Source organism: Acomys minous (genome assembly GCF_964271855.1).
Source record: "Acomys minous genome assembly, chromosome: 19".
NCBI lineage: Eukaryota > Metazoa > Chordata > Mammalia > Rodentia > Muridae > Acomys > Acomys minous.
In genome coordinates, this window is record NC_140499.1 from 8,173,158 (window position 1) to 8,199,244 (window position 26,087).

The 26,087-nt window shown below is 43.3% G+C and overlaps 1 protein-coding gene across 3 annotated transcripts in view; it reads left to right on the plus strand.

Moving 5' to 3' along the window:
- PLD1 (phospholipase D1) overlaps positions 1-23,798 on the plus strand; it is a 209,369-nt gene extending 185,571 nt beyond the window's left edge. For all 3 annotated transcript variants that reach the window (XM_084768482.1, XM_084768481.1, XM_084768483.1), the window contains 3 exons: positions 10,083-10,236; positions 20,338-20,455; positions 22,059-23,798. In XM_084768482.1, coding sequence (XP_084624608.1) covers positions 10,083-10,236; positions 20,338-20,455; positions 22,059-22,283 — 497 coding nt within the window. In that variant the 3' untranslated portion in view covers positions 22,284-23,798. The remainder of the gene's footprint in view (positions 1-10,082; positions 10,237-20,337; positions 20,456-22,058) is intronic.
- Positions 23,799-26,087: the final 2,289 nt, after the last annotated feature.

Here is a 26,087-nt window from a genome sequence, read left to right on the forward strand (position 1 = left end):
CAAGTGTCTTTACCTGCTGAGCCATGGCACTAGGCCTTATTTTATTAATTTTTTTTATTATTCCTTTATTTTTATTTTGAAACCAAGTGACTATATTTCTGGGATATGAAGGAGAGGAAATCAGCAAGGAAAGTGTTTCAAGCAAGATGCTCTTGTGGGCGGTTTGCGTTGATCCCACATCAGATCCAGAGTTGGGTACCAGTCAAAGTCCGAAGGATGCTGAAGTACCACTGTCTGTGCACGTACCAAAGCTTTCTAATGTCTATGTTTTGGATATCCTCAACCAAAGTGTGGAACTGTGAGCCTTGCTGATGTGTGGGGGTGGTGGAGAGAGGAGTGCGTTTCAGTGAAATGACAGAGGCCTATTTTAAGATCAGTATCCTCTGACTAGTACACAAGGCATACTTCTAGGGAGCATTCTTCCTCTCACTGGCTCGAGAGCCAGGCGTGCACACTGTGGACTGGATCTTCTGAGCCAGAGGGCTGGATATTCAGCTTCCTTCCAGGTTTATACCCTCTCAACATCCTGTGTTACCATAATTGGATTATTTTGCATTTAATATTACATTCCATGAATGAACACTGAGAAGGTGAATGACATGCAGAAAATTAATGACCTGTCCTAGTTAGTGTTTCAGTGCACCGTAACCAAAAGCAAGTTTGGTTTATACTTCCACATTGTAGTCCATTATCTAAGGAAGTCAGGACAGGAACCTAAGCAGCTGGATCCTGGAGACAGGAGCTGGTGCAGAGGCCGTGGAGGGGTGCTGCTCACCCACTGGCTTGCTCCTCGTGACTTTCTCGGCCTGCTTTCTTATAGAACCCAGGACCACCAGCCCAGGGACGGCCCCACCCACAATGGGCTGGGCCCTCCCCCATCAATCACTAATTAAGAAAATGCCGTACACCAAGATCTTATCAAAGCATTTTATCAACTGAGGTTCCTTCCTTTCAGATGACTCTAGCTGGTGGCAAGTTTCCATAAAACTAGCCAGCATATTACCACTCTGAATGTGTGTTATGGAGAGACGGTGCGTGGCACTGCTGGGAATCCTGTTCATCTGTTGAAAATAGGATGTAGCTTCTCAGCTGTACTAAGATAACCCCCTCATCTTTAAGAAGCTAAATATCATGAAGTATTCTGACACTTTTTGGCAGTTATATGCCGTTTTCACCTCTAGCCTCCACTGAGAAAAGAAAAAGAAACTTACATGTAACAGTAATAAGATGTCTTATCTGTAATATAATTTGGGAAAAATGTAATTCTTAATCAAAAAAATGTACATGTCTCAGTGTGTATATAGGTGCACACATGTATGCATATTTTTGAAAACATGGCTTGAATATATGTGTGTATATATATATATATATATATATATATATATATATATATATGAAGAAAGAGTAGAAAAATAGATTCTTCTAATATTTGGGAAGAGCAGTTTTAAAAAAGCATCATATCCCAACATCACTCACTTTATAGCAGCAGTTCTCAGCCTGTGGGTTGTGACCTGTTTGGGACCAAATGACTCTTTCACATGAGGCCACTTAAGACCATCAGAAGACATCAATATTTACATTATGATTCATAACAGTGGCAAAGTTATAGTTATGAATTAGCAACAAAAACAATTTTATGGTTGGGAGTCACCACAGCACAGGAACTGTATTGAAGAGTTGCAGCATTAGGAATGTTGAGAGCCACAGCTCTATAGGGACTTATCACCATGAACAAAACTCAACTGCAAACAAATCAAAGACCTCAGGGTAAACCAGACACACTGAACCTGATACAAGAGAAAGTGGGGAAGAGCTTGAACTCACTGGCACAGAGAAAGACTTCTGAACAGAACACCGTTAGCAAAGGTACTAAGTAAGGTAAGGCCTCATGGAACTGAAAAGCTTCTATACGGCAAAGGACAGCGTCATTCAGACAAATCAGGCTGCAGAATAGGAAACGATTTTTAGCACCTATATATCTGAGAGAGGGCTAATATCTAAAATATATAGAGAACTAAAAAAGTCATATCAAGAAATGAAATAACCCAATTTTTAATATTGGCTACAGATTTAGGCAGAGAATTATCAAAAGCGGAAACACAAATAGCTGAGTAGCACTGAAAATGTTCAGCATCCTTAGTCATCAGGGAAATTCAAACCACTTAGACCAATCAGAATGGCCAAGACCAGCAAGTGGTCTTGCTGCCAAGGATACAGAGTGAGAGGAACACTCCTCCATTGCTGCTGGGAGTGCAAACTTGTTCATCCACTGTGGAAACCAGTGTGGCAGTTCCTCAGGAAGCTGGCAATCAATCTACCTCAAGATCCAGCTATGCACTTATGGGCATATACCCAAAGGACGTTTCATCCTACTTCAGAGACACTTGTTCAACCATGTTCATTCATTTGTAATAGCCAGAAATTGGAGACAGTCTAGATTTTCATCGTAATGGATGAATAGATCAAGAAAATATTGTATGTTAGGGTTACACAATGGAATATTACTCAGATGTTTAAAAATGAAATAATAAAATTCACAGGTAAATGGATGCAGCTAGGGAAAAAAAAGTCATCACGAGTGAGGTAACCTAGACCCCAAAAGACAAATATGATGTGTACTCACTCATATGTGAATGTTGGCTGTTAAGTCTTCAGTAATCAAGCTGTAATCATATAACCATGGAAGGTAGGTACAGAGTAAAGGAATGGACCTCTGAGAAGGGAAAAGAGAATAAATAATTGTGGGTGGATAAGGCAGGGGGTTAGAGTGGGAGGATCAAATGAGGAGGGGGAAGGAAGGGAAGAGGGGGAAATGGGGAAAGAAAGCTCAAACTAGGGCCATTTGCGGGTGGCATGGAAACCCAAGACAGTAGAGGCTTCCCAGAAGGTACGCATGTATGAAGATGGTCTCAGTGAAACTGCCAAATAACGCGGAAGATGAAACCCCAACCGGAGCCTGCTGTTCCAGGAACGAGTTACATCTAATCGAGTGGTTGGCCAAAGGGACTCCGTGAGAGCCCCCAAACAACTCAGGCTGTTGCCAAGGCTATTGGGTGCTCTCCACAAACGGACAGTAAGGCCTTATCACTGAAAACAGCCACATAATTCACTGAGCATGGGAAAGTGAAGGCGGTGCCTTCCTAGAACCTTCCTTCACCGCTACAGACTAGTGTTCTTGGTACTGCAAGGTGCTCTGCTCACTAACACGGGAGAAAGGTAAACTCCAACCCAGCTGCTCACCCTCTCATCTATGGTGATGCTCTACCCGCAAGATGCACTCGTGAAACAGCGGCACAAAGCTTGAGGGAGTAACCAACTAACATCTCATTGGAGTTAAGGTTCATTCCCTGAGATGCAACCCATATCCAGCACCGCTTGGGTAGCCAAGAACCTGAGACCAGGTAGGTTAGGGATCTAGGGGGGAAGCAATACTACTGTTCTGATAAAGGAACTCATGGGAAAAAAGGGAGGAGGCCGCCTAACGACATTCACCTACATCAGTGCCATCAAAGAAGCTTCCTCCTGCAGTTAAGAAGATGTGCAGAGTGAGAGACCTTAAGTGGCATCCTGTCTCTCCGGGCTCGGGGAACTCTGTAGAAGAGGAGGTAGAATGGCTGTTAAGAGTCAATGGGGACGGAAGTCATCAAGGAAACAAAGATTACTAGACACAGAAGGGCTGCTGCGTGTGAACTCACAGAGACCACGCTGCACACACAGGGCCTGCGCAGGTCTAACTAAGCCAGATGCGGTGCCAGCACCGAGAGGGGAAGTGGACATGGGTCCCCGCCCTACCGCGCCAGCTATCTCCAGTTAATATCTGCTTGCAAAGGAAAGATGAGTTATTTTTCCAACAGAGTCTCACTGGGCGTAAGGACCACTCTTAAGGGCGGGCGCATGCCCAGTAGAGAACCAACACAAAAAAATAAATCCCGCGGCATTTTTGGGGGTTCTCTGTCTCATAATGCGTTGTCAGCACTTTTCTTTTTTTCCCTCTACCTTTCAGGTCAGTTTTTTTTTTTTTTTAATGAGATTTTTGTGTGTGTCTCTGTCTCTATTATGTGTCTCTTGTACTCTTTCTTTGGCTTTTTTTTTCTCCTGTTTGTTTTATTCTGTTCTAGTTTGCTTGATCTTGTTTTATCTTATTTCATTATATTATGGATTTTAATTTTTTGTTTGCTTCTAATTAATTAATTTTATTTATTCACTTTACGTCATGATCGTATCCTCCTCCTCCTTTCCCTATTCCCCCAGAAGGGGAGCTCCTTCTTACCCACTCACCCCAGCTCAAGTCTCATTGGGACTGAGCACATCCTCTTCCCCTGTGGCCCTGAAGGGCAGCCCCACCAGGGGGAGTGGTCAAAAAGCAGGAAACAGAGATTATGTCAGAGAAAGCTTCCATTCCCCTTACTAAGGGACCCACCTGAAGCCTGAGCTGCCCATTGGCTGCATCTGTGTAGGGGACCCAGGTCCAGTCCATGCATGGGCCCTGTTAGTGCTTCAGTCTCTGCAAGCCCCTCTGGGTCCTGGTTAATTTTTAGATGCCCGCTTTCAAATGAGAGATAGGGTGTGAGTTTGGATTGGGGAGAGCGGGACATGGGATGGGTCTAGCAGGATTTGGGGGACAGGAACCATAATCACAATATATGTATGAAAAAAAGTCTGTTTCCAGTAAAAGAAAAATATAGAAAAAATGCAGACATGCTCAGAAGTCTGAAATATTCAATATAAAACCAGAGAAAAGAAATAGCCTAGGAGCTGGAGGGTGGTGGCACACATCTTTAATCCCAGCACTTGGGAGGCAGAGTTTGAGGCCAGCCTGGTCTACAGAGCGAGCTCCAGGACAGGCAAGGCTAGACAGAGAAACCCTGCCTTGAAAAAACAAAACAAAACAACCCTCCCCCCCAAAAAAACAAAAAGAAAAAGAAAAGAAAGAGCTTTAAATTATTTTATGTAATCCTATAATCTATACTTGCTGACATACAATGTATTTTTATTTTAGTCATGTGATTTATTTATCTGAAATAGTAAACTAATGTCTTTTCTTTCTTAGATTTTTAGCATACATTTATTATATAATTTCCAATTCTATTTTTGTTTATACACTCATTGTTTCCATTTCTAACAAGCCTGTTCCTTTTGCAAGGACTACTCTCTGTTTTATTGCAACTGTTTATTTTCGGTACTGTTACAAGAACTGTCCTCATCTAGGTCAAAAGTACATGCGCTTTCTGCTTTGATGTTTTCCTAGTTCATTTACACTGAAACCTATGTTTATTTACCAGTGTGCTCCTGGGACTGAGAACACGGACATGCTCAAGGCTGGGTGCTTGTCTGGGAACTGTCTGCAGCATTGCAGAGACAGGCACGCTAGGTGTCTTTCCCTCACAATAAACACAGTCCTTTCCAGTCAGAGGGACCTGCCTTTACATCCATGGCACCAGGTAGTGGCTCTTCTTTAGGATAAGGAATTTTGAAACTTTTAATCTGTTTACCAGTTGTCTCCTTTAAGTCACTTCTGAAGCTCTGTGCTCCTGCAGCATCTCCTTCAGCTGCCCTTGCAGCAGAGCCTCCTGCTCCATCAGTATTTCGGTAAGCTGTTTCTGAGGCATTTCCTCAGCCATGTGCGCTGTGCGGCCATTTGCTCCCTCACGTCGTATCTGAGGGGTTCCCTCAGTTGTGCGTGACACCAGTCAGCTTGCCCCTTCACATCCTCCTCCCTCCTCTTCACCCAAGGATCTTTTCTATCACATTTCTTCATTTTTTGGTTCCTGAGACATTTTCTGCTGGTGAGAAAATGGAAATGAATTTGTTTAGAAATCATAATAATCAAAACGTAAAGGGAATGAAAAGCTAAGCCACAAACTTAAGGACCATATTTGCAAAAGATTTAGTATTCAAAACACATAGGATAGGAGGGCCTGGAGAAATGGCTCTGTGGTTAACAGTGAGTGCTGTTCTTGAACAGGAGCTGGTTCAGTTTTGAGCACTCAGGCGGAATGGCTCTCAGCTGCTTGTACCTCCACCACCAGGGGATCTGATGCTTCTGGCCTCAGTGGACACCCTCCCCCCCCCCACACACACACACAAACCCCGCAAAAACACATGCGTAATAAAAATAAAAAAATTAAGACACATAAAGAAAATGCATTCAAATTAACAATGAAAAATATCCAGTTGAAAACTGGCAAAGGAATTTTGTGACAATGCCATCAAGGAGCACATCCCAGATCCATAAATAAAAGAAAGATAATCATGCTTTTTCATATAGAAATGGCACGAGTAACAGTTTTTTTAATTCCTATTTGGCAAAAATCAGAGCACTGGGCAATCTAAGCATCAGCCAGAGCATAGAAGTGCCATCTACCTGTGAAGGGAGCGTAGACTAGCAGCCATTTGGGAGAATATCCTGTTGTCACATGCTCTCACTCAGAATTCCAGTCCTGCTAACTAGAACACACGTGTGTGTGTGTGTGTGTGTGTGTGTGTGTGTGTGTGTGTGTCCATCTAGAGTAGAATGGAAAGTTAACTTATGAAACGACTCTGGGAGCCAAATGAGTACATTCATTATGCACAGAAAAATCTCAAAAGTACAACCTGGGATGAAGGAAGACAGCTCGTGATTATCTGCTGAAGAGTCCACTGATCTCAAGCCAGCCACACGTGAGCAGAAAAGTGGGCTTGTCTAGGAAGATCAGAGTCAAGCTACCCAGCCTTCCTATGCGGGAGGGAGGGAAGGGATCACGGAGAAGGGCTTCCAAGAGCTTTGGGGAAGAGGTTCGCAGCCTGGGGGATGGATTCTGTGGTGATTTTGTTGTTGTCCTGGTGCTTGTTTTCCTACGGTCGTTTGTATTTTGCTATATTTTAAAAACAAGACTTTGGCACAGCAGAGGCAGAAATGGTCTTTCAATGACCAAGGCAATGACGTAACAGAACACAAGGGAGTCAGTTCTGTCAGAGTCAGCACGTGAGCACAGAGTGCCTTTGCTAGTAACAGCGCAAACTCTGAGGTCACGTGTGGAGCTCAGAAGTTCTGTGTCATCGTACTCTGTGCTCTTCAAAGGGCACCCAGAACCTGTAGCCATCCCGTGTACCCCAGCTGCCTCCCTTCTCCTCTTCCTTGGTTTTGTTTTTTTGTTTTTTTTTTTTTTTGTTTTTTGTTTTTTTAATGTAGAAACGAGGTATGCCCCAGTCCTGCAGTTCCTTTTCTGAATTTGATTTTCTGAACAAAGCAATGTTTAACAGGAAGACTAGAGGTAGCATTTGCACTCCTCAGCATTTCCTTATCAGTATTACATTTAATAAGCTCATGTGTGTGACATGTGCATGCATGATCACATATGCGTGTGCACATGTGTGAGAGAGCCAGAGGCTGACGTGGTGTCTTTATTGGGTGTCTTCCATTGTCACCACCTTGTATCTTGAGGCAGGGTCTTTCACATCCCTGGAGCCTAGCTAGCCAACCTGCTCCGGGAATCCCATCTCTGCCCAGCATTTACCTGAGTTCTGGGGACCTGAACTCTGGGCTTCATGTTATCAGACTTGAGGATCACAGCCTGTAAAAGCCAGCTTAATAATGGAAGGGGAAAAAAGGAGATTTATTCAGTGTGGTCATCGCCGGAAAAGAAGGAACAGGGATCCAGTGAAGCCCCCAAGCCCATCTTCAGGGTCTTGCAGTAAGACTGTGACATTTAAATAGAGAGCTAACATTGTTATGAACATCTAAGCAGTGCCCTTCAGGTATGGCCCCGCCCACCACTGCTTCAGTCTTATGCTGTAAGATGGTCTGACAAGTTGTTAGAGCTGTGAAATCTCCTTCCAGGAGCCAACTTCCTGTCAGGCGGCAGCCTTTTCTTTCTCCCAGTATGGAGTTTCTGGGGAAAATTTCCCACTTCTTTGGGGCCCACTGTTTCAACCATCTGGTAGTCAAATTGAGATCTCTTTGGAAGATCTTCCATTCCTGCTGAGCCTGTTTCACTGGCTCCAGCAGATTGCACTTTGCTCTAAGATTTCAGCTCACAATGCCAGGAGACTACTCCTGCCCTCAGGAGTCAGGAGCTACTGCCTTGGGAGTGGAGTCTGGGCCTAGTGGTTGTATACGTGGGGGTTTCCAGACTGGCTCCCACCTCACAGTGTTCTGATCTTGGTCCCAGGCCGTGAGTACCAGGAGCTCTTTTCACACACGTAGAAAGGAATGCTTAGGCCAGAGGGGGCTCGGATACAAAGGCTGCTTTCCAGGAGACATCACTTGCAGGGCCCTGCTTCACCAATACAGACCTGAGCAAGTACAGCAGCTAACCTGGGAGGGGGAAGTCCCACAGGGTTCCCCATCTGAACAACTGAGGAAGGCATAGGGTGGGAGATACAGACCTCCCAAGGGATGAACCCCGAAAAGATTATCTAGTCCCAAATGATCAGCCCGGAAATTATATACACACACGTCATACTAGGCAGACTAAGCAGGTTGTATTTATGCACATGTAGCAATTATAAAGAGGCTATTGCTGATTGAAATGTGGAATGAGCTAATTGCAAGACAAAGTTATATATAAATGCAGGTTTATTGGAAGCAGCTCTCAGCTGGAGAGAGAGAGAGAGAGAGAGAGAGAGAGAGAGAGAGAGAGAGAGAGAGAGAGAGAGAGAGAGAGATGGAAGTGGGAATTCAGGGTGGAGGGCAGGGTATTCCAGCCACACCCTGCAGCAGCTAGAGTCCCAGGGGTGTCTAAAACCAAACAATAACTGAGAAAGGCAATGACAGGGGCAGTGGAAGGGTTGGAGGGAAAAAAGGAAAGAGGGGAAATCACATAATTATATTTTCGTTGAAAAATGCTATGAAACCTTCCTATGACCAAGCACAGTATTGTTTTTTTGTTTTTGTTTTTGTTTTTGTTTTTTACTGTGAGGAACCAGGGAATAAAATGAGTGCACAGTACACATCTGGAAAAAATAAAAAGATAAATCTTCAGTTCACATCCTTGGTGAATTGAGATTTAAAAATAGAGGGAAGCTGATATCAAAGTTTCTTGCCTGCCACACAAAAGGAGGTGGAAAGCTGCCACCATCGATGGACGATGTATTTCAGACTAACTGATGACTGTGAACAGACTATTGATATTTAGCCGAAGGCTGGAAAGCTTGTTCTTGATGGTTTGTTTGTTTGTTTGTTTGTTTGCTTGTTTGTTTTGAGACAGGATTTCTCTGTGTAGGCTGTCCTGAAACTCATTCTGTAGACCACAGAGATCTGCCTGTCTCTGCCTCCCAAGTGTTTGGATTAAAGGTGCCATCACCAGGCTGATTTTTTTTTTTAATTAAAAAACATCATCAACAGCAACAAACCTGCCAACTTCTGTACTGAACTGGTAGGGGTGCCATTTTCTTTGAACTCCTTCTTGATTCAGTTAGCCAGCATCCTTTGAGATGCAGGTAGAAGACTGAAGTGTGTGAAACAATAAGGAAAATGTATTATTTCATAATCAGTGTAAGGAAGCTCTGGTGCTAGCTAGTTTACAGTCTTCTGGATTTTGTAGATGTTGTTGTTTTATTCTTACAATTATTTTCACTTATGTGTATGTATAATTCTGTGAGTGTATGCGACACATGTGTAGTTATTCACAGGGACCAGAAGAGGGCATCAGAACCTCTCTGGGTCTAGCGTTACAGGATGTCGTGTGCTGGGTTGCTGAGAACAAACATCCCCCCACCCCCACCCCCACCCCTCCCTAGAAGGACAGTAAACTCACTTAGCTGCTGAGCCACCTCTCCAGCAGGCGTCTATGTCCTGTCCTTCAGCCTCAGCTTGTAGGGCCAGCCCTTGTCATTGCAAAATGGCTATGGAGTAAATCTTGTGAAGTCAATATCCAAAGGATGGGAAAGGTTTCGATGGCTGGCCTAGAATGGTTAAGGTGCACACTTGACCTAATCCTAAGAGGCTCCTACCTGTCTAAACCACATCTTCCTTAGATAACTTTGATGAAATTGTTGTTGTTTTTTTTTTTTTGTAAGCCAGGAAGCATGGAGTGGGGTCTGCCATTGGTAGTGCTTGTCATGAGAAGAATGTTGTTTATTTCTGTTGTTTCTCCTTTTAGGTTCTGCCAACATCAATGACCGGAGCCTGCTGGGGAAGCGAGACAGCGAAATGGCTGTCATCGTGCAGGACACAGAGACGGTCCCGTCAGTGATGGACGGAAAAGCGTATCAAGCTGGTCGCTTTGCCCAAGGCCTTCGGCTGCAGTGCTTCAGGTCAGCCTTGTAGAGCCATGATTTTATTATATGCGCCATGGTGCTGGGCTCAGGGTGACCTTCACTCTTGGCATGCCTGCCATGCTAGATTCTTTTTATCTAGAACAATGCCTCTCAGAGTGGGGATATATATGCTAGCATAAAAAATGATGTTAAGTGTACAGGCACATAGTTTAATAGTCTGTCATCTTTACATATAATAGAACAAACTACCATTTTAAATGTAACTGGCTTAAAGGTCAGGCCAGGTCAAACCATATAGATAGGACTTGTTCATGTTTTGTTTTGTGTTTTTGTTTTTTCTCTTAAGACAGGGTTTCTCTGTGTGTTAGCCTTGGCTGTCCTGGACTTCGCTTTGAAGACCAGGCTGGCCTCGAACTCACATCAATCCTCCTGCCTCTGCCTCCTGAGTTCTGGGATTAAAGGTGTGTGCCACCATGCCCGGCTTGGGCTTGTTCATGTTTTTAGAAGTAATTTCACTTTAAAAAATCAGAATAGACAAGGTGCCCCAGCACGTAAAGCCACACCCAGCATATAAAGGCACATCCAGCATGTAAAGGCACACTCAGCATGTAAAGGCACACTCAGCATGTAAAGGCACCCCAGCATATGAAGCCATGCCTCAGCATGTAAAGGCACACCCAGCATGTAAAGGCACACCCAGCATGTAAAGGCACATCCCAGCATGTAAAGGCATATCCCAGCATGTAAAGGCATATCCCAGCATGTAAAGGCACACCCAGCATGTAAAGGCACATCCCAGCATGTAAAGGCACATCCCAGCATGTAAAGGCACACCCAGCATGTAAAGGCACACCCAGCATGTAAAGGCACACCCAACATGTAAAGGCATATCCCAGCATGTAAAGGCACACCCAGCATGTAAAGGCATATCCCCAGGGAGCCAGATGACCTGAGTTCAAACCTCCTCAGTTCCCAAGGCAGAAGGAAAGAGTCTTTAAGTTGTCATTCACACATAGGGACCACCAGGCAGAAGGAGAGAACCAACTTCCGCAAGTTGTCCTCTGACCCCCACATGCGCTATGACGTGAGCATCTGCAGACACAGGAAGTGAATTACAAGGATATGATAACGATTACTAAGTGTGTTCTAGTGGCTGCTGGCATCCAATTTAGGTAGAAGTACTGTATTTCTCACGTTTCAAAGGACTTCAGACACAAGAGACGCCTGGTCTTCCACACGATAAGCAGAGAGAATGTTTAGTGCTATGAAGCAAAGAGTGTGTGACCCTAAGGCACTAAGTTCTGCCTTAGGTTTTAACTGGCCCCACTTTCTTTAGTATGTTATCAACAGTGATCCTTTTTAAACCTTCTCCTTCGCTCACTACCATTTAGTGCCTTACCTCAGAACTCAACCAGGGACAGGTAGAACCCTGCCAGCTATAGTAAGCCCACATGGCCTCTCAATACCTTGACCTCTCTCCCAGCTATAGACCTTATCAGTAGTTTGTGACTTTAGAACTGTCCTTGCCATGATGTCATTGACCTGTGGGGGTCTCTAGACCACCCGGGCCAGCAATGTGTCAGTCCAAGTGAGGCAAGAAGGAAATCCGGTTCAACGCGATTGTTAGCCAGTGTTGGTGCCAACTTCTAGAGTCTGACCCCTAGCAGTTGATTGTCAGCATATTTAAGCACAGCGCAATTTGGGAAAATGTGTCCTGGTGTACTACAATCCCCTGTGTACAAGGAAGCATAATTACAGGGAGATTCTTCTCAAAATACATGTCACTTCGTCGTCTCAAAGTACATGGGTTCTAGATATAGGCTACATGTATAGACATAGGATCTGGTATGGTCCTGGTCATACAGATATAGTAGAGGTATTGCCACCTCTGGTCCTGGTTGTAGGGGCTTGGTGGAGCCTCTGGCCCTACAGATATCACAGAGGTCACCTAGACTCTTAGCTGCTTCTGGTCCTGCTTATAGGGACTTGGTGTGGCCTGGATCTAACAGATAGAGTAAATCATCAGGTTACTAAAAATAGGCTGTCCACCTCGCCTGCTGAAACATCTCCTGCTTAACATTCCTGGCTTGTTTACTGTGTATCTGTGTGGGCAAGGATCTACGCTCCCAGTCATAGCCTCTATGGTGACACATGCCAAGTGCCCCTGCTGTAGTTAAGGGTTGTGCTTTATCCTGCTTGTGGGAGGAGCCCTCTGAGGCCATTGCTATGCTCCTTCGTGTGTTAACGGTCTATCTGGACGCTGGCTCCCACACAGAGCAGACATGTGCTAGGTACTGCACTCCGTGCCAACCTGACGGCCACCTTCCTTCTCCCCTCAGCTCTGGAAGACTCGGCTTCCCAGACCTAGCTTCATCCCAGACAAATTCATTCTTTGCTTCTAGCCCAAAGGACTCAGTGGCGCCATGGCCTCAAAACATGTCAATGCCTTCCAACAGCTTTTATTGCCATGTCTGCCACCTTTGTTACTAATTGTTTGATGCGGTGAGGATTCTTTCAACCCACTGATATTTCAGAAAAGCCCTGTTAAGTTGTTTCATTTAGCAGGGGAGAAGTTAAAATCAGTATTCTGCTAATCAACTCCCTGGCTGCCTACTACAGCATATACAAGGACATGTCTCACTTTCCTATTTCATTTCACTCTGTAAGCCGAAAATACGCCATGTGCTTTCAGTTGTGAGTGAGCTTACGTATTCTCCTTAAAGTGATGGGCTTCTTTATACATCATTAGGCGTATACTAAATACAGAGGGACACGACTCAGCCTTAAACCTCATTTCTCTTGTAGAAACTGGTCAAGTACAGAAAACCAAGGAAAACACTTGTAATTCCACCAACCAGTGCCAATGATTCTTACATTTTGTTTTTAAATTGATGCATACTTGCAAATATTTATGGAGTGCTATGTGACATTTTCGTGTATGTATTTACTGAGTAACGCCTAGATTAATGTGAGAATGGCTTTTTTTTTTTTAAATAATGTACGTTTGGGCAGTGCCATGGTGCACAAGTGGAGGTCAGAGAACAACTTTGGGGAGTTGGTTCTCCCTGTCCACCCTGTTGAGGCTGTAATCGCTGTCTTGCCGAGTACTCCAGACGAGCTGGCTGTGAACTTCTGGGCAGCTGCCCGCTTTCTGCTCCCTGGTCAGGAATGCTGAGATTAAAGATGAGCACCACTGCGTGCAGTTTTTTTTAACCTGGGTTTCTGAAGTACAATTCAGGTTACCAGGAGGGCATGGCAAGCACTTTTCTGATGAATGATCTCTCCAGCCTAATACGGACGACTCAAGCCCTTAACCTTTCAGCCAACATCCAGACCTAACATTTGGGATTCTTCTAGCTTCTATAAAATACATAGTCCATCACCATCCACTGTCTCTTGTGAAGCACACCAAAGCTTCTTACTTGTGTCTACAATAGCTCAGTTCCCACTGACCAGCCCCACTTCAGGCCTCCTTCCTTGCTGCCCAGCACTGGTAACCATCATTCTGTTCTCTAAGATCTGTGGGATCTTTTCCATGTTCCATCTATGAGGTCAAGCCATGCCTGTGTTCCTTCCTTCCTTCCTTCCTTCCTTCCTTCCTTCCTTCCTTCCTTTTTATTCTTCTCTCATACATCACGTCCCAACCCTCTACTCTTCTCATCCCCAACCCCCACACCCCGGCCCCTACCACCCCCGACCCCTATCTTTCAGTGTCTGGTTGAGTAATCACTAGTTCCATTCATGTTGTCATAAATGACAGGATTTCATCCTTCTATGTGGTTGAATAGCATTAACTTGTATAGATGAGGCACATTTTCTTTATTCACCCGTTTTGTTTTGTTTTTTTAATCAGTTGATGGACACTTAGTTTCCATTTTCTGCCTCCTCTGAATAATGGTGTAATGAACATGGGAATGCAGTTGTCTCTCATCTGCTGATATCACGTCTCTGGACATAAGCCAATATTGGGATTGTGGGTGGGGTCACACAGTTCTACTTTTAATTATTTGATGAACCTCTGAATGGTCACTCATTCCTTACCAATACAGGAAAGGTTTTCTGAACACATCTCACAAGCATACTAATGATTTTAACATCTGGCATCTGGCATCCACCTTTTTCCTGCACATGTAGTAATATATTTGCATCTATTTTTAAAAAACAAAAATATGAATCCTGCAGGTCCTGAATATCTTAATTTTTAAAGATCTGTTTCTTTATTTGGGTGTATGTATGTTCATGCATGCATGTGTACCCATGAAGCCAGAGGGTAATTTGTCAGTTCTGGCCTTTCTCCTTGGGGTACTTCAGACTCAGAGTCAGTCACCTTTCTCTGCTGAGCCAGCAGGCCAGCCCCAGAGTAGTCTTTAGTACTTAAAAGGTACACACATGCTTTTCCATGTCAGTAACTATTTTTCTGTAACATTTTAATAATTGCATCATACTTCACCACATGTGTATGCCACAATTCCTTAAAATCATACCTTTATGCTTGACATAACTTCTTGCTGATTTCTTGTTATTTTGTGATTTTTTTTAAGGTTTTAAAATGTGTTTATTAGTCATGAGTTCTTGTTCTTTTGTGAGTTTGTCTGTCCTTTCCATGGCCTTTGCCTCCTTTTCTGGGATGTTTACCTTTCTCTTAATGACCTATAATTATTACTTATTTTGTTAAACATGGTCGGGCAACTTCTTCTTACTCCTATTCATGACAAAATTTAGTATTTGGGGGAAACTATTCAGGTACCATTAAGCAAATTTATTGATTTTTCTCCTTTAACTATTTGCTAGGACTGTAATCCCAGTCCAAGATCAACAGTTACTTTTGGCTTTGTTTTTGTTTGTTTTGTTTGTTTGTTTGTTTTTTGTTTTTTTCTAGTATTTATTTGAGTTTTACATACACTCTCCACTCTTGCAACCTCCCCCCCCAACAGAAAATAAAGTTAAAACAAAAACAAACAAACAAACAAACAAACCATCTCATCGTGGAAGTACAGCTTTTTGTCCACACTTCTTTATTTGCAAATGTTCTTTGCAATGAGCCATTGGTCTGGGTCAAGGCCTCTGGCTTTTGCTAAACGCTATCAATACTGAATCCTCACTGAGACTCCTCTCAGATACCCTGTTGTTGCCTGTGTCATGGAGATCCTGCAGCTTTGGATCAAGGCAGTTGTTCTTGAACAGTGATTTTTGACTCTACCTCAATAACAAATATAGATGATATATCAAAAGGCATCACAAAAAATTTCATGTCAGTTTTCCTTCTCTTTATTAGAAGTGTCCCAGAGATAAATATTGCAGCATAGAACACAGAATTTTCTCACTTTAACATGCAGCTTCAATCCATTTTCCATCTGGGCAGTTTTAGAATAGAAATTGAGAGACATATTTCAATATGAAATCAACTCTAAACAGAGACAGAATCAGCCATTAGGGTTCTGCACTGAATGCCACAACTGTGAGCCAAACAGCCCATCAAGTCCTGAAAGAGTATCCCAACCATCGCTCACCAAAAGCCACTGGCCACACAGGGGAGCTCAGGACCATTTAAGATGATACACACATGGAATAGAAAAATAACACTTATTTGAGTGTTTCTGCCCTCCTACATTTTGTGGTTAGATATTATATACACATAGGCATAAAATCTAAGTCATTTTCTCTTTAACCTTGTCCTCAAAAACTCGCCAAAACTTCTTCACCGTTAAATGTTGATGGGAAAATATTCTAGAACTAAGTATTGCTGATTTAGACTTATTTAAGTAGTTCTTCTACAAGCAAGCAAACCCCTAACTGATAAATTGGTGAACACATCATCTCACCTCTTATTTTAAGAATGAACTCGTGGAATACCCTATGCTTTGTTTTCAGCTCTGTAGGTCTGCACCAAATTACCATTCTAATTAATTCATTGCCATAGCCCCTCTGTCCTTCAAGATTTGGTGCAGTAACATTTTGCTTGAATTCCCAGCAGCCTGCGAGGCTTGTGCAAGCATCCTTGCTGGGGTCCTCTTTTAAAAGTTATTCTCCTGGAATCTAAAGCAAACATTATCTGAAGAAGAAATGGAACCTTTGAGGTTGTAAAACTCAAGAACCCTAGTATGCCACTGGTGCCGGTTACACTTGTGCTTTAAAGAAATGTTATATAGCAGAAAAAAAAAGAAAGAGTGAGGTGGCGATGAGCTGCCTTTAGTACCTGTAAAATAGACTGAACTATCACAAGTTGTGGGTGAAGGTGACGTATAGCCTCTCTCAGAAGAATTCTAAATATTCTTTAACCCCGGAATTTGCATTCTGAAATCCCTCCTAATGACCTTAAAAAAACAAAATCACCAAATGTTACATATTTTGTCTAAATTGCATTCACTGTGACATTGCTCATAATAATAAGAATTAGAAACCACACAAATGTCCATTGTAAGATAATTGGTTACATAAACTGTACATACTTGGAAACTCTGCAATCATTAAAAATGATGTAAGTCACAGTCATAGGGAAGGGGAGTAAGGGGGAAATGGGAGGGAGGGAAGAATGGGAGGATACCAGGGATGGGATAACAATTGAGATGTAATATGAATAAATTAATAAAATATATTAAAAAATAAAAATAAATTAAATAAATTAATTAATGAAAATAAATACAAAGAGTAAAACTACAAAAAAAAAAAAGATATAAGTCTGCATTTGCTTAAATACAGCGAGGATAAAAACTGAATGATGGCCATGCTGTTAAACTAAGTGGTCAGCGTGTGGCCTAATTTTCCTGCAATGTCTAACAAGACGCAGGCTGGAAGGAGGGGTTTTCTTTGGTTTACAGTTTGAAGGATACAGCCAATCCATTGTGGTGGGAAAACAAAGCCTCGGGAATATAAGTTGCCAAGACATACAGTACTGACATATTTCCTCCAGTGAAGATTCGTGTCCTGTAGGTTCCTGAAGGTTCCATGGTGTTCCAAAGTAAAACCACCTACTGCCAGTCACATGTCCACACACATGAGCCCATGGGGGACAGTTCACATTTAGATCACAGAAGTCAGGTTTTTGTTTTTTGTGAATTTGACAAAACCATCTTTGACATATTTTCCCACGTGGTTATGGAATTCTGAGCCCTCTGGCTTTTCCAGCCTAGCCCATTGCATCTCTTCCCTATGGCTACACTGGGTCATCTTCACTGTTTCCACTCCGTGCTCTGGGGAACGCTTTACTAAAATAGTTTTATGAGCGTATAAACTAGGGCAGTTCGAAGGTTTGTATTTCCAGCGAAGCCTTTTCTCCCAAACTCCAGATCCCTTTAGCAAAACTCCTCCTGTTCAGTCTTACCACTTGTGTGGTTAAGCGATGGATCAACAGGCTTAGCTGAACTCTTAGTCTTCTCACAGTAACTGGGCCCACCCACAGACTTCTTCAACTTGGCAGATGACAATGACCAACATTTTTCTCTCAACTTCCATCTGCTCTTCCAGTAAAACCACTGATCCCAGACCACGGCCACTGTCTCATCTTATCTATGTTGTTACCAGGGCTTTACATTGGCTGTTTCAACCCTTGCCCATACAGTCTGTTTTTAACACAGTGTTTGTATGTGTCTCTCTCTCTTTCTGTCTTTCTGTCCGTCTGCCTATCTATCTATCTGATAGATAAGTCTACTTGTTCAGTTACTATTTATTTATTTATTTATTTATTTATTTATTTATTTATATACAAAGTCTCATTCTGTAGCCCTGGTTTATTTGATTGCTTGTTTGTTTTTTGTTTGTTTATTCATTCATTTCTTTATTTATTGAGCATCATTCTATAGCTCTGGCTGGTGGTCTGAAATTCACTGTGCATTCAGGCTGTTCTTGAACTTGTAACAATCTTCCTGCTTCTGCTTCAAAGTTATATTTTATCGTATAAGCCGAGTCCTATCACCCCTGCATCTGATGTTTTCAGTGAGGTCTCCTCTCATTCATTTAACATTAAAAAAAAAAAAAACCAGTCTCCGTGTGGTGCAGGTTCCAGGCAGGCTGTGGTTAGCATAGGCCTTTCTGGTGTTCACTGAACACACAAGGCATGTGGAGAAAAGCTTTGTGTACGCGCCAGCACTCACTTACCGAATGAGGGACTCTTGAAATGGCCAGTGGGCATGCATCAGGTCGGAATGAGGGACCTCAGCAAGACTGGGGCTCAGACAAGTTTATTTCAAGCAGTAAATCATTGTATACACCCCCCCCCCAAAAAACCAATGGCAGTTGCCATGATATAATGGCATTGCAAACTAAACAAGATATGCAAAATTAATGCCTAACACTAGTTGGTTAGCTCAGTTCACTGACCTCTAAGGAACACAGAGAGACACAGAGGAGGCACACAGTGCCCCAGGAGCTGCAGGCCCAAACCTTAAAAACACCTTGACACATTCCTCTCAAGGCCACGCCGGGATTCCCTGCAGCTTTGGACTCATTTTGCATTTTAGTTCAATTACTAGTATTTCTTCAGGCTTTAGTTTCTTATCTGCACCTGAGAATCAAGTTTTCCATCCTCACAGGAATAGGTGAAGATACTTTTTGTAATATATATTACAATATGTTTTTAATATATACACATGTAATATATATTTATGTGTATGAGTGTTTAGCCTATACGTGTACAGGCAAGAGAAGTGCACCTGGTACCCACGGTGCCAGAGGAGGATGTCATATGCCCTGGAACTGCTGTTGTAGGTGGTTGTGAGCCACCCACCAGGGTGCTGGGAACTGAAGCAAGGCCCTCTGCAGGGGCAATGAGTGTTCTTGGCCACGCTGCTAGACACTGAGAGTGCTTTGTCATCCTACAGATCACTTTAAGAACAAGGGTAATTATACTTTCCCCATAAGTTTCTCTACAGCTTATTTTTGTTAGGTGGTTTCTTGCTATTTCTAGTCTCTTGATTATAAATGATCAGTTCAGATGATATTTCATTTGTGACCTCTTATGTCAGGCACTCACAGAGATATGAGAACAGCCAAGCCATGGTCTCTCAAGTAATTTGCCTTCTAGTAGTGATATTAGTGACAAATAGACCTGTTGAAAATAAAATATGACATAAAACATGACAGGTGCTCTGATAAAATAAATCACATACGGAGGTCACAGGGGAGCCATGGGAAAGTCCTAGGCTCCCAGCATCACTTGCAGGATCAGAGGAAGGGAGCTGACCTTGTTCTGAGTCTTAACAATATTGCAGCTGCCTTATCCAGCTTTCATGTGATGGTGTTTGCTTTCTCTTATATTTTTTATTTTCTCATGTTTGATTGTTATTTACTAAGAGCCTGTTTTTTTTTGTTCTAATGGGAGTCAGAAAGGGATTGAAATCAGAGACGAGGAGAGGTGGAGAGGGACTTGGAAGAATAGGGGAAGGGAAACTGTCAGGATATATTGTGTGAGAAAGCAATCTCTTTTTAATAAAAGGAAAAAATAATAAAAGAAGCAAAACTATCACACCTGGAGTTGGCAACCAAGTGGGAGAAGGGAAAACCTCTCTGACCACACCCATCTCTCCCTCTTGACATACCCCATTTGTGACAATTATAATTAGTTCTTTTGCCAGGGCTCGTTATTTTTTCATTTTCAGTCTTACCAAATTTAACTGCACAGAGGGATGCCATGTTTTTCTTACTCATTTCTATATCCAAGAGTTGAGCATGGTGCTTGTCCCAAGGGATGGGAAGGAAGAGGAAAGGGGTGAATAAAGCAGCATCAAAAGGAGGGGGGAGTGAAGAATACATAGAGAGGGAAAGGAGAGTCGAGTCTTCTGGAGTCCCTTGGGCCTGGCTGGAGTCCCCACTTTCCCTCTAACCAGCTGAATGAACTGAGCAGGCTTTTATAATATCTCCCACTTTAATTCCTTATTTTCACAGTGGGTATAGGTACGGTTGCCTTTCCGTAGAGTTCTGTGCGCTGGGCCAGATGGTCCTTCTCGCTAGTGTTTGGGTGGTAACCTTCGTGGCCAAGACTCTGGGGATCATGGCCACACTACAAGGATGCTTTTAGAGCAAAATGAAGTTTTAACGGGCTTAAAGGCTTCTTTCTCTTCCTTTGCAAAATCTCTCTGTCCCTGTCATTGAGCTGAGAGTGTCTTATCTCCGTCACTCAACTCAAAAGCTCTTGTGTTTCAGGCTTGTCCTTGGCTATCTTTCTGACCCAAGTGAGGACATTCAGGATCCTGTGAGTGACAAATTCTTCAAGGAGATTTGGGTTTCAACAGCAGCCCGAAATGCTACCATTTATGATAAGGTGAGGATTCCTTATCCCTTTATTCATTCTCATCACAATTTTATTGATACAGATACAGTATTATTAGTATAGAAGAATCAATATAGCTTTGTGTTGTAAAACTGCACCTTTGTATGCATTGAAAAACAAAGGCCAAAAGGCTCGGGATGTAGCTCCGTGGCCAGGCACTGGCCTAGCGTGCATAAGGGCCTGGGTTCAGTCCCCAGCACTGAAAAACCAAGGTGAAAAAAAAAAGATCAAAACGTTGATAAGAGATGTCATTTACCCTGTCCTCCACAGGATGGAGGGCTCTCATCCAAAGCATCATGGGCAAATGAGCAGCCAGCCTCTGAAGGTGTGAGGTGTGTAGCCACAAGGAGAAGGTGGATGGCTAGGGTCCAAGATGAGCACACCTGTGCTCAACCCATGTCAGCTGGTGCTACACTTGTGTGTGGCAGCTGGGCTTCCTAAGCTTTCCTTTTGCCCCATGGTTACTAAAGAGTTAAGTATTGTTTGATGGAGGAATAGGTTACCTCAGGAAAAAGCCAGATGTGTGAGAAGTTGGGTAAGGACCTGTCCTCCTTCAGGTCTCCCAGAGCCCCCTTTCTGCACAGACGTGTCGTCGTCTCGGTGAGGCAGAGCAGTTATCCATATCGTTTTATTTCATACTGAGGACTCCAGGTTATGGTCAAGCAGGCCGTGTGCAACATGACATCACAACCTCATCGGACAGCTTGTTCAGCCCCCAAGACTGGGGGTTGGGCCGAGAAACCATTTTGGTCATAGTGGGATAAATCTTCACATGACACTGTGGAACAACAGGAATTATGTTGATTCTGTAGGTACCTGTCCATATTTTTATGCAACACCTACTGAAAGTTGCAGGGTTAAGTGTATGGTGTCTGAACCGTATTTCAGGTAGCCAAGTGTTATACATCTAAAAACACAATTGAGCCAGCACACCTGTAATCCCAGCACTCAGGAAGCAGAGGCAGGCTGATCTCTGTGAGTTTGAGGCCAGCCTGGTCTACAAAGCGAGTCCAGGACAGCCAAGGATACTCGGGAAAGCCCTGCCTTGAAAAAACACAAAAAACAACAACAACAAAAATGCAAAACAAAACAAAAGCCATACCTGTTTAACTATAAACATCTTGACACATGTATCTTTCAAGATGAAAAGTTAGAGAAGACAGAATTTGCAGTTTCCCCATTAGATATGAGTCTCCCTTGACATTTGGGCAGGGCTATTGATTTAAAATTTCCTTCCAAGCAAGTGCTCCTTACTATGAGCTTGACTTTGTTCTCTGCATAATGGGCAGTATATAAGAATATGGGTGTGGCCTTTTAAAATGAAAACACATCCAACAGGTTTTTTTAGCAATACAAATAGGTACTAGAGTTGCTTGGCTTGGTTGGTTGGTTGGTTGATTGGTTGTAACACAGGCTGGTCTTAAACTTGGGATTCTCCTGCCTCAGTGCCAACTGTGAACAGTAACTGTGCTTTGGCATGAAGTTAATATGTTTCATAAAGCAAAGATTCTGCCTGTTGGGATGAATAGCTCCCATAAAGAACACATACTTGCTTTTAAATGAATCACTCGGTTTCCAATTTGTATTTCAACAGGTGTTCCGGTGCCTTCCCAACGATGAGGTACACAACTTAGTTCAGTTGAGGGATTTTATAAGCAAGCCCGTATTAGCGAAAGATGAGCCCGTTCGCGCTGAGGAAGAGCTTCGGAAGATCCGTGGGTTCCTGGTGCAATTCCCCTTTTATTTCTTGTCTGAAGAGAACCTGCTGCCTTCCGTTGGGACCAAAGAAGCCATGGTGCCCATGGAGGTTTGGACTTAGGACAAACTCCTTCACAACTCAAGGACTTCCAACCTGCGGGTCACATTGCTTATGCTGACTCCTAAGGACTTCATGGCCAAAGGCAGGCCTGATGCCCTCCTGTGACCAACCCACTGGACTCTTCAGAGTGGCTGGGTGACAGTGGTCACAGTGATGTAAGGACACTGGACACAATCGAGGCTTCACTATTCCTCCTGCCTGTCCTTGAGAAAAGCAGCCACATTCTTGTTAATATGCTAAAACAATACCAAACACAGATGCAAATTCCACAATGTATATCTCATTTCCTTTGCTAACAAGAATCTGCCTGTAACTGTGATCCAAGTTGCCGAAAGTCGCCTGAACTCTTGTTCTTCTCCGATATTCATGTGTACAGCTGGGGACCCCCAGGCATGCTCTCAGCTTGTCATCCACGCAGCGCTGTTTGAGAGATTGTTTGTCAATGAGAGATGTTGGAGAGCTGCTCTGAGTGTCCTCAAGGATCCAGATGATGATGCCTGCCCTCACCTGGTGCTGATGCCAGGGCATCGACAAGCCAAGAAGTTGCTCTTTGTCACTGTAGGGACAGAGCAGGCCTTCTGAGGCACGTCTGAGGACACCAACGGTGCATCTTAACAATGGGAAGGCAGGAAACTCTGACACTGAAGAAGGATTTCTCTTGGTTCCCAAAAGTACTGCTCAGCTGTGTCCTTGTCACTGAGCCGATCTGATAAAATCCGTGAACATATGCAGCATGTGTCAATACATAGCAACCAGATAAACACAGATAAACCTCCAAGGTGTCAGTGGGAATCTACTTCAGAAAAAGGACTAGATTTCCTACAGTCTACAGAAACTCTGTCCTCCTTTGCCACAGGATTGATTTTTTAAAAAGTGGAATTTGTCCATAGTAATAAGTTCAGTATGTGCAATTTGTCTTCCAAAAGAATGGAAGACTTTTTAGTGCCTTCTAGCTAACAAGCATGAGTCTAACCTTATTTACTCTTCAGCTTTCTACTATGTCTTCTTTAGAGGAAAGAGTAATTGATTTTAAAAGATGAGCTACTGTGCTTGCACTGGTAACTAACTATACAGGAACATTCCAACACAGCTTCCAAAGAAGCTGCCATGATAATTCACGTTGTCCCTGTCTGAAACATGGACATCCACTTCCCTTTTCAGATGGTATAATGTCCTCTTGCATCCTGGGGGTGTCTGTGGTTCCTGGAAGGCTGGGACCCATGCATGTAGCATAGCTACGTGATTGTAAGCAAAAGGGGCCGCTGGGGCAAAATCTCCTCTAGGGTCCTCTTCAAAGCAAGCCCCAAACCCATGTTTTCATGAACAAATAAATATGCTGATTTAAAAGATGGCACAGGACCACAAAGCCAGTGATATGGATTAGTGGCAGAGTGACAGTCACATCCAAGGGAGGATGTCACCCCATGGAACATTCCACAGATGAGGTGGGATTTGTAACCAACAATGGAAATTAATGTTTTTACGAATAAATAACTTATTTCTTATATGGACAATGATGGTGAAATGATTTCCTTCTATAATTCTAATGAATAAGACACTTTATGCAGATGAAGATCAGATTATATTTAGATTAGTCAATGTGCACGGAGTACATAAAGACTTATTGTATTTTATTTAAAACCTTAAAAGTCAGCAAACTGGTTCTTGGTTTTGTGTGCAGTGTTCTCATAAGACCATAACGGGCTGGCAAAGACCCCTAACAATCCCTATTGTATAGATGAGGAAACTGGGGCTTACGCTGCAGGAATAATGATGTCAGCCTGCCCTGCAGACGTGCACTAGACTGCTGCCCCAGACTAAGGACGTGAGGCTTCAGACAGGATGTCCCATGCTGTTCTGAGCCCTGTGATCTGTGCTTATTTGTCTCCGTGTGGCAGGAACATCATGGGTTACTTAGTTTGTCTTCAGACTCTGAATAGTTATGCCCAGGGTAAAGGAGCAGCCAGTAATTGTTTGTGGAGTGAATTATTATATAGAAAAGGGAGCCAATGAGCTGCCACACTGCGTTTTAGGGCAGGAGTCCTACTGCTGGTTTCTGCGGCAAGTTTTCCCTCTGCATCTTCTCAGAGATAAGATGCTAAGAGATTCACTTGGAAGGGTCTAGTGGGGAATCCAGGGCAGTGAGTACCTTTCTGTGGTTAACTGTTCACAGTTCACAGTCTACCAAGACGTGTAGGACACGGGCATGCGCTGTACCACGTGCTTTGACACCACTACTGCCTTCTAGAACGTGCATCACTATATCTGATAAAGACGTTAAGGAGTAGTTTATGCCTTGTAAAGCTACTTCAGATCTGTTCAGCGTTTCAGATTGACCACAGTCTTTTGAAATACCCACTAGTATTTACCTGATGTCCTGCCGGTCTCTGTAATAATCTTTGTTTCCAAAAAGCAAAAAAGTCCAGTCATAAGATCTGAAGAGTAGAAAATGATCACGGCCTGTGGGGGCTGTTGTGACCATGGACCAAGCTTAGTGCTTGCTGTAGCAGGTGGGGTACATCAATTCCCTCCAAATCAAGTATCCTTGAAGTGGCGTGCTCTTAATCCTGACCACAGTGCAGCACAGAGAAACTTAGGGGACTGACTGTGCATCATATTGTGAAATAAAATATGTTTTTAAAGTGCTTTTCAAAGGTGATTTTGTCTGTAGGTGGTCAAATTATGAACAGCTAATTTTTTTATGTAAGAACTTGGGCAAATTAATATATCATGAATTAATATAAGCTGGGAAGCCATTTGCTAATATGAGTTGAGAGAATAGATTTTCTGTATATAGAATAAAGAATCTGGGGCTGGAGACATGGCTCAGCTGGTGCAGTGCCTGCTTGAGCATGGATTCCTGAAATCTACAGGGAAAGGTGAGCAGGGTGGCCTACGCCTGTAACCCTAACACTGGTGGGAAGGAGACAGGGGAGTCCCAGGGCCGTTAGCCAGACAGTCTAGTCACTCCATAAGCTCTGGAGTCAGTGAGAGACGCTGTTTCAAAAAATAAGGTGGAGAGCAAAAAGGAAGGCACTCAAGTGTTAGCTTCTGCACTTCCAGATGTACATATGTGTACACACACACATGCACGCATACACTCATGTACACATGCATACAATCTATATTGCTTTTAAATTATTTTAGGCCAGAAAACCAAATAATAGATATTTTTATCCTGACATTTTCATACATTGGTGTTGTTATGCTTGGTTCTCATGTGTTCCCCACCCCCCACTGCCCTTCCCCTGTCCCCTCTGCTGGCTCCCATCTTTTCCCAGTGCATTTTATTACTCTTATTTCTTCCTTGAAGAATCTACAGTTCTTCCTACAGCCATGCCTGATCTCTAACGCGGGTTCCTCTTCTTAAAAAAGATTCATTTTTATATATGATTTATATGTATGTGCCTGTGAGCATGTTCCATTTGTGTGTGTGTGTGTGTGTGTGTGTGTGTGTGTGTGCGCATGCGCGCGAGTGTGCCTGTGGAGTCTGGAGGCGCACGTCAGATCCTCAGGAGTTACAGGTGGCTATCAGCTTCTCTCCCACATCCAAACCATTTTAGATGACAGGGAAGGCTTTTGGAAAAACAGGAATCGAGCCTGGCGTTTCTCTACTTGGCTTAGGCAAAAAGAAGTCCGCGATCAGAGTCCCAGCATGCCCAGGTTCTAGTCATGCTGCCACCTCCAGGCCTGCCAAAGGCCACCTTGTCAGCGTGTGGCCTCTTCTTCATAAGTGAGGGACTGTGGTGAGGAGAGATAGAGAAAATGGGAAGGGAGGGAGGAAGGGAGGGCGAGAGAGAGAGA